Source organism: Schistocerca gregaria, chromosome 6 (genome assembly GCF_023897955.1).
Source record: "Schistocerca gregaria isolate iqSchGreg1 chromosome 6, iqSchGreg1.2, whole genome shotgun sequence".
In the NCBI taxonomy this organism is placed as follows: domain Eukaryota; kingdom Metazoa; phylum Arthropoda; class Insecta; order Orthoptera; family Acrididae; genus Schistocerca; species Schistocerca gregaria.
In genome coordinates, this window is record NC_064925.1 from 224151110 (window position 1) to 224173192 (window position 22083).

Below are 22083 nucleotides of genomic sequence, written 5' to 3' on the forward strand. Positions count from 1 at the left end.
GCGGAGGAGGTGTGGGGGATGGGAACGACTGGAATGTGATGGGGAGTGACAGGTCCCGGTGGTGGAGTCAGCGACAGAGACGGTGAGGGCGATGGCGAAGGCGACGGTGAAGATGATGACGACGAGGGCGAAGGGGAGAGTTGAGCGTGAGCTGTAGCTCTCCGGGCAACCACCCTAGCGGGGCCGCAGAAACGGAAGGAGCAGGGGGAAGAGAGGGGAGGAAAGGGATCAGAGAAGGCATGGGAGGGAGGAGCCAGGGATGGGGCGACAAATAGGGAGGGAGATGGGAGAGTGAGGAGTGGGGGGATGGACTGAGGGGGGAGTGATACGGCACACCATGTGATAGTGGTGGCAGTGGCTGAGGGGGAGGTGTAGACGATGGCAGTGGTGGTGGCTGTGGAACAGGTGGTGGGGTTCGACGTTATGATGAGAGGAAAAACACAGGACAAGACAAAGAAACAAACGAGAGACGGGCAGGGCGACGAGAGACACAGAGTAGAAGGTGACGGAGAATGACAAAGGACGAAGGAGATTGGGGCCGAAGCCCCACTCTGCTGCCGCCGGCGGTGGGGGCGACCCGGCTGGCTGGCCCGTGGGGACGCCTCCGCTGCTGCTGCTGCTGCTGGAGGCAGCCAGGACCACCGCTGGCTGCTGGCTGCGACCAGGGCTGGCGGGGACTGGCGCTGGCGGGGACCGCTGCTGGCGGGGACCGTAGCTTCCGGGGACCGCTGCTGGCTACTGGATGTTCTCTGCTGGCGGTGACCACTGCACGTCGACGGGCGGGCTGGCTGGCTGGCTGGCTGGCTGGCTGGCTGGCTGGCTGGCTGGCTGACACCTGCAACACCTATCGCTTCAATTGGTACCACAACAGCACAATCGAAGGTCTGTATTCAATCGAATTACCGCCTGAGAATGGTGGCGGTGAACTGGAGCGGGTCCCTCTATGCGAAATCGGAGGGAGCGGCTATTGGCCGCTGTCTGCACGTGGCGTAGCGGTGGTGCCCTCGCTGCGCGAGAGCCGCTGAGCGAAACAGTCGCCGCGGAGGCGGAGCCCTCTATGGGCTGACCACGTCCATTTGTTCCGGCGCGGAAGGTACTAGAGAGAACACCATCTCACGCGAGTAACCAGTATCTTCTTGTCCTTCACAGAGGTGACTCAGCATCTGAACCTGTTCATGACTGTTTATATACCCTATCAGGGTAATACTCTCACGTAAAATATTTTTAATGGTTTTAAATGACCTTTTAAATAATTGTAGAAAAAAGTTTTCATATCAGTGGATTGTCATATCAGTGGACATCTCAGCGTTGTTGATCCTTCGTGATTTATTGTTATGCAAATGTTCACCTGAGGATGTGACTTAGTACCACGAGACAAAACTAAATACCAATGACACTAGTTCACTCTGATGTCTGCCCACCTGTCACGGAGCCTTGCAGCTCTAATGTTGCTTCACGTTCTTTTTGCAGTGTTCTCTTATAGAAGCAACTGTTTTACTTAAACGGAAGAAACTATGACTTCATCAGTGATAAAAACGGATTGACGGCAACACAGTGAGGCTCCTTACGAAGTACATTTCTTCTATTAACCGTTGCTTACCCATCTTCGATTGTGACAAGGAAGACTTTCCAACAAAGAATGAGCGAAAAATATGGTGGGCGGATGGTTAAGAGCTTCCGACGTTATCTGATGGGTTATTTATACATACTGTGAATAATTACGGCCCTGCAGGCAACCTATCTAACTCAAAATCTGATGTGAGTACGCACTTCACCGATCTCCCCAGTAACGTAAAAATTTTATATCAAGAAAACAAGAATAACTCTTCAAACATTTTAGAAGACGTCGTTTCACATACCAAATCCCAAATTGAAGAAATGGAGTTAAAGAACCACAGCATTTTCGCAAATTTCCACTGCCTAATTTTGTTAACGTTATTCTCTATTCCTCTTTTTATCTAGTCTCCCTTCTTTCCTCCTCGACCTTTCCATTTTCATCCCCCACCCCCTCTCCCCCTTATCTCCCCACTGTGTACACCTCCTACCCCCTTAGTATTTTAGGTTCCTTATACATCCTACTTTGAAGCCCGATTTTAAAAACTTATCCATGTTTTAATTACACTTAAAAGGTATCAGAATTCATTGCCGTCGTGGAGTTATTTTAACAGTTTGAAGTTTTTTTAAAACAATTCTTTAAACATTTCTACAAAAGAATAATTTTAAAATTTTAAAGTTTTTTTTGAAGTTCTTAATGTTAATTTAGGGGACACCGCCGGCAGATCTGTTTCTAGGCCGTAATATATGGACGCAGTGGTCCGCCTTTAAGTCAGTAATCACCCTTGGTTCAACAGTTTCTTTTACGTTAGCATAGCTTACAGGCTTATTATTGAAAACTGTTACAATTATATTCCACTTATTGATTTTTTAAAAGTATTTGTATGTGGATACCCCAATATTCCTTGTTCTCATTCATCATTCAAATGGTTCAATGGCTCTAAGCACTGTGGGAATTAACTTCTGAGGTCATCAGTCGCCTAGAACATAGATCTACTTAAACCTAACTAACCTAAGGATATCACACACATCCATGCCCCGAGGCAGGATTCGAATCTGCGACCGTAGCGGTCGTGTGGTTCCAGACTGAAGCGCCTAGAACCGCTCGGCCACAGCGGCCGGCTCATTCATCATTCATGTGTTCCTTGGAAAGACTGCCGATCATTCGGGTATTCCCGCACGTCATCAGCCATTCATCGGTAACACTGTTTACTTTCACATCGTCAGTAAGAGACAGAACGCGGTCGTGTCCCTTATTCCGCGACTGCATATACGAGAAGAATTAAGTGTGTCCTTCATGTTTTTTTTCCATCTATAAGCTATCTTGTTGACTTATTTGATCTAGTTTAGTTAGAATATCCATTTTCTGCAACTACTCATTGACTTTTCAAGCTAGCCCCATATTAGGTCTTAATAGTTTTTCATATATTTTCACCATACCGATGGATCTCTATACTATAATTTGCTTAGCCTTCATCCATCCTATGAGACTGGAATCCATGAATCCAGATTTTCTTTCATAATTGACACTTGTGAGTTTTGTATAAATATCAATTACAACTATATTGTAATTGTTGTAAGTATGTTTATTTTATACATATAACGATTTTTATCGACTGGACACCTTTGTGATGTTATCTTTGAGGCTACAAGTGCTTTGACTATTCATGCTATGTCCAGTTTGCTGTTGTATGAAGGATGAAGGTTACTGATTTATGAAAATTGTTTTTCTTCTGTGTCACTATTCATGAAATTGACAGTTAACGCGATTTTATCGTGGAGCATAATTGACATATGACTGGCAGTAGTCAATTTTTCGTAAGTTTCCTTTTATATTTCGTTTAGTTGTGACGTTTTCTACACTGAGCTTTTGGTGTCATTTCTGTTTTCTAACGCTGGTCCAGGTACCAGATGATGGTCATTGACCCAGACCGGTAGCAAATTAATAAATTGTTCTAATGTTACCCAGTGTCAGGAGTTTTCTGAAAATCTGATGATTTGGTTATGTGAGTACAAATGTTTTCATATTCTCATGTAAAATTGTTAACAGTTTTTTTAAGAACTTTAAAATAATTTTAGAAGAGAATTAGTGGATGCCACACGATGCTAATCCTTCTTGATTTATTGTTATACAGATGTTCTACTGAAGATATGCCTCTTACTGCTATGAAACGGGTAATGATTTAAAAATAAAAGGTTAACCGTAGCTGAAGGAGGTTATTAATACCCGATATAATTGCGGTCCCAGTAGACTTCCTTGTGATATTCCTGAAATTACCTTTACGACCACCGATTTTATTTCGTTAAAGAGCGAAGTGTTGAATTGTATCTGCAAGGAAGTCTTGAACCTAAGCAGTCTGCTAGCTGTCAAAATGAGCTACTTAAGTCGGAGTCTAAACGTCAACACTTCTGCCTGATCATTGAAGTGCCACGCTGTAACTGATTAGCAAAGAGTGGGCTGGACCTCGTGCTGGAGACGCCTTGGAGGAGGAGTTATGCACCGGCTGTCTCTATCCCTCTCTCTCTCTCTCTCTCTCTCTCTCTCTCTCTTTCTCTCTCCCTCTCTCTCTCCTCCACCCCTCTGTCTCTCTGACTCTCTCTCTCTCTCTCTCCCTCGCAATTAGCCAAGTTGTCAGGCCGGCGGCCCGCGGCGAGTTGCGGCGCGGTTCGCAGCTTTGTAAAGCGCCATTGGAATTCCGGACGGCGGTGCTGCGCTCTCAGAAATGTGCTTCGCCCACTTTGCCCAAAGGCTAGCCGCCCCCTGGGACCCTTTAAGTGCGCCGCTGTCTGCGTGTACGTTAGCGCACGCACCGCACCTCTGCTCCCAACTCGACTTAGTAAAGGCCGCAACTGCCGATCCCGGCTCTCGGCGACCCGACACCGTCCTCGAGCACTGGCGTGAGTAAGATAATGAGAGCGGTAGCATAGAGGAGCGATACCGTCCAGGTAGCTCTTGTTCTTCTCATAGCGCAAATCTTATTCAGCTCGAAAGGCAGATGCCACCCCTGTTTGAACTTGCTCCCGCTCGAACAGGGCACTGGAGTAGCGAGAGGTAGATAGCGATAAAAAAAAAAAAAAAAAAAAAGAGCGAAAGTCATTTCTGTTTTCAAGACAGGTGGTGAGACAGATGCAAATAATTTTTGATTTTTGATCTATATCGCCGCATCAATCTATCGTTAAACAAAGAACATGCTTTTAGGTCACAGGTTGTGAGTTCCACAGTCCAGTCACATTAATATGACCACCCGTTACGGGGGGCAGGACGTCAAACGGGCCGACTTGGAGCAGGAGGGGCAACACGGGACATTTTAATTTCCACTGTCTTGACTTTTGCAAATAAATTCATAAAACTTTGTCAGCATGACCAGGAAGGATTCAGGATACACACGAATAGCAGTGGAAGAACAGTAACATAACAAAATTAATTTTTTTCATGTCAAATTTCTCGTCATTTTTTCACTTACTATTGGCTGCATAAGTAAAAGCGATTCTTCGATGAATTTTGCACAGCATACAAACCATACTTACAGGTGTATGAAACTGTAGAATTTCCCAAATATGTTAAAAACTGTGGTAAAAATTCAGATAATTAGCTATAAAATTAGAATTTTTTCCAAACATAAAGTTTAAAATGTAACAGCTCATTCATTTTTTAATAAATTGAATAAATTATAGAGTTTCATACACCTGCAAGTATGGTTTGTATGTTGTGCAAAACTCATCGAAGAATCTCTCTTACTTATGAAGAAAAGTGTACCTATAGCAACAAATGCAGTCAATAGTAAGTGAAAAAATGATGAATTTCACATGCAAGAAAAATATTTTGTTACTTCATTGAACTTCCACTGCTATTAGTGTGTATCCTGAATCCTTTCTGGTCATGCTGACAAAATTCTATGAATTTGTTTGTAAAAATATAGATAGTGGAAATTAAAATGTCCTGTGGTGCTTCTCCTGCTCCGAGTCGGCCCGTTTGACGCCCTACCCCCCTTGAAAACATAAATAACCACCCTTTGCAGCGCGAATCACTGCGAGACATGCAGGAAGAAAGTCACTGAGGTTCTGAAAGGTACCTACAGGAAAGTGGATCCATGCTGACTCCAGTGCCGTGGCGAGCTGCGAGAGGTTGAGTCCGTGCAAAATACCGTGGCCAGTAGATGCGCAGTCGGCAGTCGGCAGTCGGCAGGGCACGTTTGTGGAGAGCGGTAGTGGTGCGTGTTTACGGGCTGGCGCTGTTGAGCAAATATCGATCCCTGGAGGAGAAGTGCTGTCCTAAACTGAAGCTCACATTTTTTGTGAATATTGAGTGGAGCTCCTCCACGCCGACACTTGAATGGCGACCGTTTAAAAAGATTTATCACTTCTACTTCGGCAAGTATCTAAAAAAAAAATCCGATGGAAACGCAACGATTTATTTTCGCTTGGATAGTCTACCGTTTGTAGCTTACAGAGGAGCGTCATGAGTGGCTAATAAGGATTTCTGTTGTTGCTATGTTATAATTTGCCAAAACACACCGGAGTTTACAAAATTTAATCTCACTGACATGTTGTGCTGACAGAATTGCAAGAGAATTCTAAAACAATGGTTTATTAAGTTTGTTAAGTGAGGAACTGAGGAAAAGTAAGGTCAATAGCTTATGAAAAAGGACATCCTCGGTGCAAAACAAATGTGTAATGTGTTCAATTATGTTGTTCCCAAATCAACTGCATATCTTCTTTAGGCAGCTATCTATGCACTCCGTCTCAGGCTACAAGTGGCCCATCAGAGCCATCCGACCGCCGTGTCATCCTCAGCTGAGGATGCGGATAGGAGGGGCGTGTGGTCAGCACACCGCTCTCCCGGTCGTTTTGATGGTTTTATTTGACCGGAGCCGCTACTATTCGGTCGAGTAGCTCCTCAATTGGCATCACGAGGCTGAGTGCACCCCGAAAAATGGCAACAGCACATGGCAGCTGGATGGTCACCTATCCAAGTGCCGGCCACTCCCGACAGCGCTTAACTTCGGTGATCTGACGGGAACCGGTGCATTCACTGAGGCAAGGCCGTTGCTAGCTTTCTATGGCCCTGAAATATTTAATTCATTCATCAAGAAAGTCTATAGTTTGTGGAAAACACGTTAGATAATCAGTGTCTGCATAATAAACACATGGCAAAATACTCTCATCTTTGTGTGGTATCATTTTCCAAAATCTCTTTTCGATATCTCAAATCGTTTAAGAAATATGAGAAAACCGGTGCATTCACTGAGGCAAGGCCGTTGCTAGCTTTCTATGGCCCTGAAATATTTAATTCATTCATCAAGAAAGTCTATAGTTTGTGGAAAACACGTTAGATAATCAGTGTCTGCATAATAAACACATGGCAAAATACTCTCATCTTTGTGTGGTATCATTTTCCAAAATCTCTTTTCGATATCTCAAATCGTTTAAGAAATATGAGAAAAGTTGTAAACATTTCACTCTTGTCTTATTGCTGGTGCGGCGCGATCTAAATGAGTGTGCTACATCAGATTAATTTCCTCGAGGTTGGTGACAGATTGAGTCCTTCATCCACGTCTAGAGAAAAGTTCGATACGTTAGCTAAATTTCTTACGCAGCAAGATATTATGTAATACGCCTCAAATGCAAAATCATGACGACCCCTTATTTTTCATTGCAATGTTCTTTCTCGCAGTGTCTGACTTCTATGTAAATATCACATATAACGAAATGATGGTCACATCATCATAAATCTAAATGTTAGTCAAGTCTGCATTAGGAATCAAACTGAAAGTCTGCAAAAGCCTTGCATTCCTTGCTGCGATCCAGCAAATCAATCTACACTCCTGGAAATGGAAAAAGGAACACATTGACACCGGTGTGTCAGACCCACCATACTTGCTCCGGACACTGCGAGAGGGCTGTACAAGCAATGATCACACGCACGGCACAGCAGACACACCAGGAACCGCGGTGTTGGCCGTCGAATGGCGCTAGCTGCGCAGCATTTGTCCACCGCCGCGGTCAGTGTCAGCCAGTTTGCCGTGGCATACGGAGCTCCATCGCAGTCTTTAACACTGGTAGCATGCCGCGACAGCGTGGACGTGAACCGTATGTGCAGTTGACGGACTTTGAGCGAGGGCGTATAGTGGGCATGCGGGAGGCCGGGTGGACGTACCGCCGAATTGCTCAACACGTGGGGCGTGAGGTCTCCACAATACATCGATGTTGTCGCCAGTGGTCGGCGGAAGGTGCATGTGCCCGTCGACCTGGGACCGGACCGCAGCGACGAACGGATGCACGCCAAAACCGTAGGATCCTACGCAGTGCCGTAGGGACCACACCGCCACTGTTGCTCCTGGGGTATCGGCGAGGACCATTCGCAACCGTCTCCATGAAGCTGGGCTACGGTCCCGCACACCGTTAGGCCGTCTTCCGCTCACGCCCCAACATCGTGCAGCCCGCCTCCAGTGGTGTCGCGACAGGCGTGAATGGAGGGACGAATGGAGACGTGTCGTCTTCAGCGATGAGAGTCGCTTCTGCCTTGGTGCCAATGATGTCGTATACGACCGAGGCACACAGGGCCAGCACCCGGCATCATGGTGTGGGGAGCGATCTCCTACACTGGCCGTACACCTCTGGTGATCGTCGAGGGGACACTGAATAGTGCACGGTACATCCAAACCGTCATCGAACCCATCGTTCTACCATTCCTAGACCGGCAAGGGAACTTGCTGTTCCAACAGGACAATGCACGTCCGCATGTATCCCGTGCCACCCAACGTGCTCTAGAAGGTGTAAGTCAACTACCCTGGCCAGCAAGATCTCCGGATGTGTCCCCCATTGAGCATGTTTGGGACTGGATGAAGCGTCGTCTCACGCGGTCTGCACGTCCAGCATGAACACTGGTCCAACTGAGGTGCCAGGTGGAAATGGCATGGCATGCCGTTCTACAGGACTACATCCAGCATCTCTACGATCGTCTCCATGGGAGAATAGCAGCCTGCATTGCTGCGAAAGGTGGATATACACTGTACTAGTGCCGACATTGTGCATGCTCTGTAGCCTGTGTCTATGTGCCTGTGGTTCTGTCAGTGTGATCATGTGATGTATCTGACCCCAGGAATGTGTCAATAAAGTTTCCCCTTCCTGGGACAATGAATTCACGGTGTTCTTATTTCAATTTCCAGGAGTGTAGTATGCTGGAAGTTCAGAATAATTATAAGCCGGCATGGGTTTAAACGATGGTTCACCGTCTTATTTAAACTGAGGGGCCACGCCATCACGCCAGTGAGGCGACTGAGAGCGTCAATGTTCAGTGATAGATATCCTATCTGTTTATCAAAACTCTTACGGAAGAATGTACGCAAGAAAATGGAAATGATCGGCAAATAAGCCTCAGAGAGATTCTTCTTTGCAGTAATGAATACATAACGAAAGAACACGTAACGTATCCGATCGCTGCATTTCCGCTCAGTCCACCCTCAATCTTTTCTTGCGACCACTGGTGCAGTAAAAATACATATCATATGCTATCTAAAAGACAGGAATCGGCTTTGAAGTAAGTACAACAACCGCAATAATTAAGATTAAAATACGATGTATTTTATCTCAGTAGGACGAATTTCCACTTAATTTTGTACAGTTCAAGCTCACATCAGAAAAAGGGCGAGAATAAGGGGAAAGAAAAATTGAAGAGATGGAGTTCTCATGCTAAAAAAATTGATAGTATGTATTTCAGAAGCGTGGTTGAATAAATTACAGTCTTTAGCTACGGTAGAACTACCTCATCACTTCTGTTTTACAATTCAGGCAGTCTTAGAAAAAGACGTTGTCATTATAAAAGTACATTCAAGTGTACGAGATTATTTTAAACAGATAAATGGTTGATATTAGATTTCATATTCATAAAACAGGTATATCACCACCTTCGTGGTGCCGCAATTTTAATGTTCAGCATAATACATCAGTCACGTGAAAACTATAGACATCTGCCGAAAATTGACGAAGTATATTTTTGCAACTGCTGTATAATCATTTGCTTAAATTTCGATCCACTAAAATAAAATTCAGAATGGCAGTCAGAATCATCTTCTTTCTTCTTTTTTCCTTGCTTTTTTCATAAACATGTCTCTCTTTCCTTAAATACTCATAGTCTCCTGCTCGTCCGAGTATTGAATTATTTTAGTGTTCCTTTTTCATTTGTACATGCCGTTAACGAGTTCAATGGGAGCGACGCATCGATAGCATTACATTGGTACGCATATGAAGTCTTAGTCATAGACATGTAGTTTACAGAATAAACTCGCTAGTTTGTCACATTGCTTAAACATTACGAAACATTCCGAGTAATTATTTATGTTTTGTATTGACGACATCTTTCGGATGGACACTATTATTTTGTGATCTACGTTTATGCTACCAACGGCCGTGAGGCAGTGGTACCACCGGGTTACATCAGATCACCGAATCTAAGCGCTGTCGAGCTGGGCTAGCACTAGGATGGGTGACCTTCCCGTATGCCGAGCGTTGTTGGCAAGTGGGGGGCACTCAGCCCTTACGAGGCAAACTGAGGAGCTACTTTATTGAGAAGTAGTGGCTCCGGTCTCGTAAACTAACATACGGCTGTGAGAGCGATGTGCTGACCACATATATCCCTCCAATCCGCATCCAGTGACGCCTGTAGACTGAGGAAGACACGGCAGCCGGTCGGTACCGTTGAGCCTTCAGGGCCTGTTCGGGCGGAGTTTAGTTTACTTCTTTATGTTTATACTGAGTAATGAACTCCGTATTTTACAACTTTATCGACGTTGGACACATTTTAAAATTTTTTTCAAATGATTAACATCTGAAACATAACTGCTGCCCCTTAACATTCTTGATAAGTTAACTTAACCTTTGTCGGCCGGAGTGGCCGATCGGTTCGAGGCGCTACAGTCTGGAACCGCGCGACCGCTACGGTCGCAGGTTCGAATCCTGCCTGGGGCATGGATGTGTGTGATGTCCTTAGGTTAGTTAGGTTTAAGTAGTTCTATGTTCTAGGCGACTGATGACCTCAGAAGTTAAGTCGCATAGTGATCAGAGCCATTTTAACTTAACCTTCAAATACTTCTTCCAAATAACGTTAGCTATGTTTCTTTGCCCAAACGATGTGGCTAAGACTACTATGTACAACATTTAGATGCGTTTCTGTGATTTACATCTACGTCAATACAAAGAGTTTTCCTAGTTGGGAAACGTCTGTTAATGGTACATGTGAAAGAAGTTAGTAACTTTTGGAAAATTGTGGTAAGGGCGTATGGGGCCAAACTGCTGAGGTCATCGGTCGCTAAGCTTACACACTACTTAATCTAACTTTAACTTACGCTAAGGACAACACACACACCTATGACCGAGGGAGGAGGAGATTAACGTTTAACGTCCCATCGACAACGAATTCATTAGAAACGGAGCACAAGTTCATATTATGGAAGGATGGGGAAGGAAATCGGCCGTGCCCTTTCAGAGGAACCATCCCGGCATTTACCTGAAGCGATTTAGGAAAATCTAAATCTGTATGGCCGGACGCGGGTTTGAACCGTTGTCCTCCCGAGGAAGGACTCGAACCCCCGACGGGGGAAACCGCGCGAAGTTAGGAAAACACTAATTTACCTGATAAATACTTCCAGTTGGCGAATATTAAAGCAAATACCGAGCAACAGGATAAAATTTGCACGTGCCGTACTTTGCATTACGTCTTTACTTGAAATGAAAATACATTCGAAATTAAAAAAAAAAGTCAGAGCTGTGGATTTAATACCATTGAACTAAACTGCCAACTACACCAAATTCTGACGTGAAAGTGTCATCGACACAAACGCATAGTAAACACAATTAAATCACACACATTTATTTAGTAATAAATTACAAGTAAATCAGTAAGTGACAAGAAACAAATATATCAGACAATAGCTTTCACAATGTACAACAAATTCAAATGACACTTACGTCGCAGATGTATGGACGGCGCAGACTACGCAGTCAAATGGCGCCTATGGCCTTGCTGACAGCTGCTTTCACAAATACAATGACAAAGACAAGATTCAGGAGAAATCTAAAACACACATATAAAATCATTATAATCATAACACTACCAGATGAATCGACCAATAACATCGCAATTCAACTCCAGAAAATTGCTTTAAAAGGACCAAAAATTACTCGTCTAATCTTGCCGTAATAAAATAACTACAATCAATAAAACTGAGCAGTCAGTACATGAACCATATAACTCCACTAAAGAACTACGGCAAAAGTGTGATGACTTTTAAAGAAAATTATGATTCTTACAATGAGAACATCCTCAGAAAGCTTTCTTTAAAATAGATCTTAAAATAGTAAGGCTAAGCTAATTTAAAACCTATTAGCTCTTATTTTCGGCTCACAATAACCAGCCGACTCAAAAAGATCAGAATTTTGCATGTTAGCTAGAATCTTTCTGCTAGAGCTACTTCAAAATAGAATCATGAAGAAACAATTTAATTCTCTTCTCCCAGAGCGGTGGAGAAAAATTAACGCTACTACAGTAAAGCAGCCAGCAAATGAACAGTTTAAAACATTACACCAAATAAACCATGTAGTGAAACACGAAGCGACCTTTTCGCTCTTCTTAAAACTAAGAGAAATTTCCTAAGCATGCGGGCGCTTTGTGCCCACTGAATATACGAAACCTGAAGGTAAGGTCACGCATCGCAACATGGAGCAAATACAGTAATGGAAAGAAGTATTCATGCACTAGAGGGTGGAAAAGTAAACTGCCTTTATTGACAATACGAAACCAAAAACAGGAATATTAGATATCCACTATACACAATGGCCAGTCGCCAATGCAGCTATGCTGGTATATAGAAAGAGAATGATGAAGCCTTTACAAAACAAAATACAAAAACGTCTGCCAAGTTCTCTACTGGGCTGAGAATGAGGTATTCATAAACCAACAGAAAATGACACTTCTAACAAAGCTAGAACATGTTGAACACTTCGTATGCATACCTTTCCGATGTATTACTTCTCTCAATATCCGTGGCATGGAATGTACCAATTTTCCTGTAGTTTCTGACGTGATACCTTCCCATTCTCGAAGGAGAGCCTCTTTCAAAGAGGCCTTACTGCGGATGTCCTGTTTTCTCACTCGTGTTTTCAGCTCAGTCCACAAGTGTTCGATGGGAATCAGGACCGGACTCTGAGCTGGTGTTTTAAGAGTGTGTGGAGTGTTGTAGAGCAACCACAGCCGGACAATTTGCGCCGTATGTTTGGGATCATTGTCCTATAGGAAGTAATAATTTCTAGGAAGACCCAAGGCGTCAACACTCTGTTGTAAGTTCTGTTTGAGAATGTTCTTATACACAAATCTGTCCATGGTACCTTCCACAAACACCAATTTTCAGACACCGGAGGCTGACATACAGCCGCATGCCATCACTCCACCACCTCCATGCTTCACCGTGGGTTGACAGTTGTTTCGGTCGAGGTCTGTATTCGGTCTTCTCCAGACCAAGGTCTTACCATCATTGTGCACGATATTTAATTTGATTTAATCACTAAACAACACAGTATCCCAGAAGTCTGCTGTCTTGGATGCATGCTGTTTCGCCAATTCCGTCCGCCACTTCCTGTTCTTTTTGCTGATGTAGGGCTTTCATCTCGGGACCCTGGTTCCGTAGCCCGAACGATTGAGAATGGTACTAACTGCCCTTGGAGTGATGTCCTTTCCGAAGTGGTCATGTACATATGCTGTCGTTTTCGGGTTTTTCTTGACGGTTCTTAGCAGCATTCTGGGCTCTCTTGTTGTAAGCTTCTGTGGAAGACCGTGTCGTTCACTGTTTATTACTACATGTCTGTCCTTATATCACTTAATGAAAGACTACACAGTCGCTCGGCTTCGTTCTATGATGTTCGCAATTTCGGCATACGACTTGTGTTGAAGATACTGGGCGACAACGATGTTTCGTTCCTAAATGGTAGTTTCATTCCCCTTGCGGTCCATTCTGCTGTTCCACGGTACCCATGTCCGACGTGCTGTTGCTTCACGGCCACCACAAGTGTGGCATGCACTCTGGGGCTGCGACAGCCGTTTATTTGGTTGAAAGTAGTCCTCTGTATGAATACATTTTGCCCTGTCGTAGACAGTGCTGAGTGTAACATTTTCCCAGAATAGATTCATGGCATACGGGAAGCTTCATTACCAAGAACATGATTATCTGACGCTACATCATCGTACTTATTCGTTGGCCGAGCAGTTCTAGGCGCTTCAGTCTGGAACCGCGCGGCCGCTACGGTCGCAGGTTCGAATCCTGCCTCGGGCATGGATGTGTGTGATGTCCTTAGGTTAGTTAGGTTTAAGTAGTTCTAAGTTCTAGGGGACATGACCACAGCATTTAAGTCTCATAGTGCTCAGAGCCATTTTGAACTTATTCGTATCGGTCCTGTGGGTGATTTACTGTCCCAACACACCCGTAGTTTGTCACCATCTACTGTATGAATAATTATTTCCATGACTGTAAGCGAGGCAGTTGTCCCTGGGCGAGCCAAACTTGTTTAGACACAAACATAACGCTCACCACGTCATGCGCTGAAGCGTTGCTTATTTTCGCCATAAAAATGCATTATTGGTGCATCGGAAATCATCCCTAATAAGCATCCACAATCCGCAGCTGCTAGAGACAGTGTCTGGCAGCTCCGTCTGATTCGCCCGATCTCACACAAATAACACTTCAATTCATTCGCCAGCCGTACACTACTGTTACTATGGCCGGTATCCACCAAGGTGCACTGTAGGCCTATCGATCATCAAACAACAACTACGTGCCGATGAGATGGAGCAGTAGCTCTTCGCTTGAAAGGGACGGCACTGCTAGCCAAGCCCCTGGTAGACAAAACACTGGCGGACGCACACTCAGCAGAACGCGAAAGTGCTATAATCCGATTTCCCAGAAAATTCGCTCAGTGGCACAGGAGTCAAAACAAGCGAACACGTGTCTCGGCTTGTACATAGATAGTTGACCGTGTCTGGGAAACCGACTGTCGAAGTTTTCCTTACTATGTAGATGCGTATTACCGCGCAGTAGTCGTAGCCGAAATAACAGAACAATGTCTAGCTTCGCGGCTTCACGATTTTGCTCTCCATGTTCGAAACCCGATTATTACTATTATTTTTATTTTTCATTTATGTGCCCATGTCCGTACAAAGTAACTACACGAATGTTTCTTATCAGGTTAAGAGATACAGAGGCGTTATATTAACTGTAAAATTACAAAATGTTCAAATGTGTGTTAATTTCTAAGGGACCAAACTGTTGAGGTCATCGGTCCCTACACACACACCATGCCCGAGGCCGTGTAAAATGTCTGCAGCTCGTGGTCGTGCGCTAGCATTCTCGCTTCCCGCACCCCGGTTCCCGGGTTCGATTCCCGGCGGGGTCATGGGTTTTCTCTGCCTACTGATGACCGGGTGTAGTGTGCTGTCCTTAGGTCAGTTAGGTTTAACTAGTTCTACGTTCTAGGACTTATGGCCATAGATGTTAAGTCCCATAGTGCTCAGAGCCATTTGAACCATTTTTTATAACTGTATTGTTATGTCACGATATGCATTGCGCGAAGGCAGGTTTGCCACAGTGGCATTTCTTCGTACAAATCCCACTCGAGAGAGAAACGCCGTTAACATTGCTGAAGTTTACTTGCGTTGGCTATAACTTCGCTGCCTTACCGACGCATATTTATCTTACGACAAACATCTCTACATTTCAGGAGACCGTATACGCAAATGTAATATGCCTAGCCATTAGGGCGCGCCTTTTTTTGTTTTGTTTTTGTATGATCTCCACCTTCCATCATAAGTAATAATTTCTTCAGCATTCAATTAAATATTTGTATTTATTCAGTGAAATAGATATAGACAGGATGTCCACACCAGTACCGTTTGACTCCCAGAGTTCTTTTAAATTTACACGTTGACCTTTCATTTACACGTTGACCTTTCATTATATCTGTCAAAACGAAAACGTCGAGTAGAAACATAATTTCACATGTATCTTTACAATCACTTGTACGTTTGTAGTTTGTTCTAAGGTAGTCAATATATTCGTTAGCATGGGATACTATTATATCTATCGTATCAGTTTCTACAACTTGAAGAACGCATCAATTTCATTAGCAACATTGTTTGAATAGCTTGTGAGACCGGATGAAACTTTTATAATATAAATTTGTCTTTTCCTAAGAAATGCTCAATTTATTAAGTTTTTTCTTCCTCACTCCCAATTTCGCCTTCCTGTTCGGAGTTAGTAGTTAAAGTGAAAGTGAAAATGGCACCCACGTTCAGAATTCTCAGAAAGAAACAAGTAATAACACGAATGAATGTATGGTATACGGTGTGGCCGGCCGCTGTAGCCGGCCGCTGTGGCCGAGCGGTTCTAGGCGCTTCATTACGCGCTGCTGCAATGGTCGCAGGTTCGAATCCTGCCTCGGGTATGGATGTGTGATGTCCTTAGGTTAGGCAGGTTTAAGTAGTTCTAAGTTCAAGGGGACTGATGACCTAAGATGTTGAGCCGCAAACTGCTCAGAGCCATTTGAAACATTTTTTTGACAATATATGCTCTCAAATAGCAACACTGCAGTAGAAATAAAAATGACAATCGATAAATAAACCCATAACAACCAGAATATCAACATGCAAAACAAAACGCTACGAATTTATACACCAACCTATTTTCAGAAACGTATATGGCCTCACGTTATGTATGAGGTGCATATAACGAAGCAGCCGGCGGTGTTTGTTCCGAAGTAATGGATCCCGACCCACTTTCTCACCAGTTCAACACATCTGTCAGGCAGTTTTACGAAGTTTTTCAACGCCAACATTAACAAGTTTTATATCACTGTACTCGTCTTTTCAAAAGTCGTGAATGCCATTAAAAGAATGCGGTGCCATTAAAAGAACATACTTGGTTCATACGTTGGCTGATTGAAGAGTTAATAGCTTTGATCCGGTAACAGTCTGCCACTGGTCGCTGGGTGGTCAGCGCGACGGAATGTCATAAGTAACGGCCCATGTTCGATTCCCGGCCGGATCGGTGATATTTTTCCACTCAGGGACTGGTTGTTGTGTTGTCATTATCATCATGATGTCATCGCCATCGACACGCAAGTCGCCGAAGTGACGTCAACTCGAAAGACTTGCACCAGGCGAGCGGTGTACCCGACGGTACATGAATCTCATCGAACAATAATGGGACATAATGGAGAAGTCAGTTCGTCCACAAAAACGTGCACTGGAAACATTAGCGCAATTATGTACGGCTATAGAGGCAGCATGGCTCAAAATTTCTGCAGGGCACTTCTAATGACTTGTTGAGTTCATGCCACCTATATATAGTTGCACCTGCAACCTTGTTTTCTGGATGTATTGCAGTCTCTGTCCCCCTTTAGTATCATAGAAGTTATTCCCTGACGTCTTAACAGATGTCCTATTATTCTGTCCTTTGTTTTACATATTCCTTTCCTCTCGGTTTCTGCGCAGAACCTCTTCATTTTTTGCCTTATGAATCTACGTAATTTTCAACATTCCTTTGTAGCACCACACCTCAAATGCTTCGATTCTCCTCTGTTCCAGTTTTCCGACAGTCCAGGCACTATACTGGGCAAAACGAGGGCCGACACGATATTAGGAGGTATCCCGTGATTTTTGCCGCCTCTCTGTAATGTGTGATTTTTGTAAAAACGCATAACGTTGGCGTCATCGCCGTCATTTCTCCACTGTCAGTATGTGCGTGTGTAAGCCTCACGTTTTCAGTTGAGGAAATACTCGTGAGGAGCAAGGGAAAAAAAACTTCAACAATTCCGTTTATTGTAAACATCTATCTAATAAAGGTACTCACTACTCACAGATTTCTGCATTAAGACTGGAAAGGCATGATAACGGAGGAGAATGTCAGTGTAGAAAGGAGGAATGTTGTTCAACAAATGGTGGCAGTGCAACAGAGTGGAAGGAAAATGTATTCCCTGATTGGATCCACCAACACTACGTTCTGCATACGCTGGAACTGTACACCCTTTCTAAAATGTTTGAGTGATATTTCAGCCATTTGATGTCTGTCCAGCCTTCCACCGCTCGAGAAGAAGTAACGACAAAATATTAGCACTGAGTTACCTGGCTGCCAACTTGCTGCATTTACAGTAAGTATTCTTTCACTTATGAATGTTCCCCCGTCAGAGGTTCGAGTCCGCCCTTGGACATGTGTGTGTGTATGTGTGTGTGTGTGTGTATGTGTGTGAATGTGTGTGTGTGTGTGTGTGTGTTGTCCTCAGCGTAAGTTAATTTAAGTTAGATTAAGTAGTGTGTAAGCCTAGGGATCGATGACCTCACCAGTTTGGTCCCACAGAACATAGGAAAATTTCCAATTTACTTATAGATGTTATTGTTGTTATTATTATTATGTTTGTATGGCTTTATAGCTAGAGTTTCTGTTATTATTATAGCGCTAGCAGAGCTACTGGTCGACCGGGAAGTGGAGGTGTTCCACACGTTTTAGTGTAACCAAATATTGAGCCAGTTATACCAGGTCTCCTGCCGTTCAGTTTGTCGGTAATAAAGTATGTATATGTAATACATGTATGAGCTTAAATATTTAGTTGGATTAGTGTCAGTGTTATTTGCATTGTTGTAAAGATTAAATTGTATATAGAATTTTTAATTTTTGTTTTATGTCGGTAAAGAGGGCCATAAGGCTACGTCGGCAGCCTCGGCAAACAGAAAGCTGACCACTGCAGTTCACCAGACGAAGGCCATAGCCTGGAAAAAAATTCTGTCGCCATGTGTTATCGCCCACCGATTACCAGAGGAAATGATAGCTTTAACCGTCGGCAACAAACATAAAAACGTACGATCAGTGTTGTAAACGAAAAATGTATTCATGATTAGTTTGTTCTTGTCTTGACCTCTTAAGCTCAACATAAATGTTATTATTTAGATTACACTATAATTTATGCATCAGTGGAAGTAAAAAGTTATGTATTTATCCGCCAAGAAACTTGAAGTAACTGCATATGTGCAAAAAGTAATTTGAATTTAAACCTGACTTTCTAAGGAGAAGACTGATTTCTGTTTCATGATCAAATCTTGTGGAAAATTCTTGAGTTACTGCAATTTGAAGAAAATCTCGAATGGATAGTTAAAGGCAAGAACAGACATAATACACCAATTGTCAAGTTGTAGAAAACCATCTAACTTTTACGGAATTAGTGATACGGTGATATTGAAATTTTTGTCTCTCTCTCCATTTCGGAGTTTTCAGAAGGTTAATGTAGCTATTTCATTGAAGTAATTCAAGTCAGATGCGCGCTTCTCCGGAAAATAAACCTGAAACTGTCAAGCGGAATTACTGTATTTACCTGGCTGAAAATTTTCGTTAACTAGGTGAGGGATGGCGCTTAGCGATGTTGTACGTTTAAAAAATAACTTAGGAAGACGTGTGGCGCCGCACGTGGCGACTGAGACAGGGACCTGTGAGCATAAATTTTCGGGAGCGGAGCTGACGAGAAAGTAGAGAGGAACCACGGAACGCAATAAGAGGCGCTGACTGAAACACGAGTGAGACGAGCGGAAGTGAGTGCAAGGTATTTTCAATGTGTTGTTCTGCCTTCAACTCATATTTTCTTCTGATAGTTTTGCTCTTAAAATAACTGTAAATATAATCTGAGGTCTCACTGTTTTCTGCCACAGTTAAGTTCGCAGATAGTAAACTTAGATGCACATCAGTTTCTCGTACCACAAAAATGTTAGTCACTGTTTCAATTACAGAACGTTCATTAACAACAGGTCAGGCTTTATAAGTGATTTTTTTTCTATTATACTGCGCAAAGAAAGTTTTGTTTCTGTTAGATAATTCTGTTCTTAAAGAGGAGTTATTTCTTTTCATTAGAGATCCTAGTCTTCCCAATTTTTCTAATAATACACTTAAAATGCCATTTTGATCTGCCTCTTTGTCCACTTGTAAGTAACTTGTCAAAATGTCTTGAATTGCATCTCCCATCCCTCATACTGCACCATTTTTGCCTTCTACATTGCCATTCATCTTGGCTTTTTCAACCAAAACTTCAACACAAAGTGTTACGAGTTTAATATAAAATATTGGCCATTAACATTACTACACCACGAAGATGACGTGCTACATAAGCGAAATTTAACCAACAGGAAGAAGATACTGCGATATGCAAATTATTAGCTTTTCAGAGCATTCACACAACGTTGGCGCCGGTCGCGACAACTACAGCGTGCTGACAGGAGGAAAGTTTCCCACCGATTTCTCATACACAAACAGCAGTTGACCGGCGTTGCCTAGTGAAACGTTGTTATGATGCCTCGGGTAAGAGGTACAAAGGCGTACCATCAAGTTTCCGACTTTGATAAAGGTTGGATTGCAGCCTATTGTGATTCCGGTTTAACGTATCGCGACATTACTGCTCGCGTTGGTCGAGATCCAATGACTGTTTGCAGAATATGAAATCGGTGGGTTCAGGAGAGCAATACGGAACGCCGTGCTGGATGCCAACGGCCTCGTATTGCTAGCAGTCGATATGACAGGCATCTTATCCGCATGGCTGTAACGGATCGTGCAGCCACGTCTCGATCCCTGAGTCAACAGATGGGGACGTTTGTAAGACAACAACCATCTGCAGGAACAGTTCGACGACGTTTGCAGCAGCACGGACTATCAACTCGGAGACCGTGGCTGTGGTTACCCTCGACGCTGCATCACAGACAGGAGCGCCTGCGATGGTATACTCAACAACGAACCTGGGTGCACGAATGGCAAAACATCATTTTTTCCGATGAATTCAGGTTCTGTTTACAGCATCATGATTGTCGCATTCGTGTTTGGCGACATCGTGGTGAAAGCACATTGGAAGCGTGTATTCGTCATCGCCATACTGGCGTATCACCCGGCGTGATGGTATGGTGTGCCATTGCTTACACGTCTCGGTCATCTCTTGTTCGCATTGACGGCACTTTGAACACTGGACGTTACATTGCAGATGTGTTATGACCCGTGGCTCTACCCTTCATTCGATCCCTACGAAACCCTACATTTCAGCAGGATAATGCACGACTGCATGTTGCAGGTCCTGTACGGGCCTTTCTGGATACAGGAAATGTTCGACTGCTACCCTGGCCAGCACATTCTCCAGATCTCTCACCAACTGAAAACGTCTGGTCAATGGTAGCCGAGCAACTGGCTCGTCACAATACGCCAGTGACTACTCTTGATGGACTGTGGTATCGTGTTGAAGCTGCATGGGCAGGTGTACCTGTACATGCCATCTAAGCTCTGTTTGACTCAATTCCCAGGCGTATCAAGGCAGTTATTACGGCCAGAGGTGGTTGTTGTGGGTACTGATTTCTCTGGATCTATGCACCCAAATTGCGTGAAAATGTAATCACATGTCAGTTCTAGTATAATATATATGTCCAATGAATACCCGTTTATCATCTGCATTTCTTCTTGGTGTAGCAATTTTAATGGCCAGTAGTGTAATTGAACTCTTCAAAATATCTTGAATTGCGTCTCCCACCCCTCATACTGCACCGTTTTTGCTTCGACATTAGTACTCACCTTGGTTTTTTTAAGCAAAACTTCAACACAAAGTGTTACGATTTTAACAATTATTAAATATTTAATCTGGTTTTTCTTCCATATTCTCGTGCGAAGATCGTCACATCTATTTTTGTTTACTTTCATTTACTCGTATGCATCCTTTGCAGCATCGAAATGCAAATTCGTTCAGAGTCCAGTATTTTTATTTATTCGCACCATATTGCATACATAACATTAATCAGTGTGAAATCGGTTATTTGTGGCACTTATGTGTTGTAGGAAATTTTAGGCAAACAATCGGCGCCGGCACGTCACTCGGGAATGACAAGGAAGAGAAGAAGTCAGCCAATCGCACGCTGACCGACCTCCGATCCAGGACGACAACGCGGCAGCAGTGGCCCCTATGCGAAGAGGACATAAGCGCTGCGCCCGACTGTTGAGGACCCACTTGGGTAGGAGCTTCAAGATTAGCCACTTCGACAGCAGCTCAGGACAGACTTTTGTCAGTTAGAGATCAAGTCACTGCAAAAACTGATTATTTTTGTGTGTCGCCCCAATTGTAATAAAACTCATTAATACGAGTTGTTTGATTGTTTTTCTAGCTAATCGAGTACGCAAGATTCCTAGACACAACGGAAAAACTAGTAATACTCCAGTCAAAACAGACTGTAAATATTGCGGCAGCCACTACATTCGACGCCGCTTACTTGTTTTAACATTGGCAAAATGTTGCATAAAAACATTTAATGTTTAGCAAGCAATATATTGAGGGCCAAGTTGGGTGACATCAAACAATAGTAAAAATTTTCTCTTAGATTTTTAAGATGATGTGCATGATATAGTACTTGAAGTCCAGGAAAGTAAACGATATGCCGTGGACATATTATGGTATCTGTTATTCTATCAGAACATTCTGTTT

The 22083-nt window shown here is 43.5% G+C and overlaps 1 protein-coding gene across 1 annotated transcript in view; it reads right to left on the minus strand.

Annotated features, from left to right (window-relative positions):
- Positions 1-735: 735 nt before the first annotated feature.
- Positions 736-22083, minus strand: part of LOC126278810 (uncharacterized) — a 277270-nt gene continuing 255922 nt past the window's right edge. Inside the window, exon 6 of the mRNA XM_049979084.1 lies at positions 736-835. Within this exon, the coding sequence (XP_049835041.1) occupies positions 736-835 (100 nt within the window). The remainder of the gene's footprint in view (positions 836-22083) is intronic.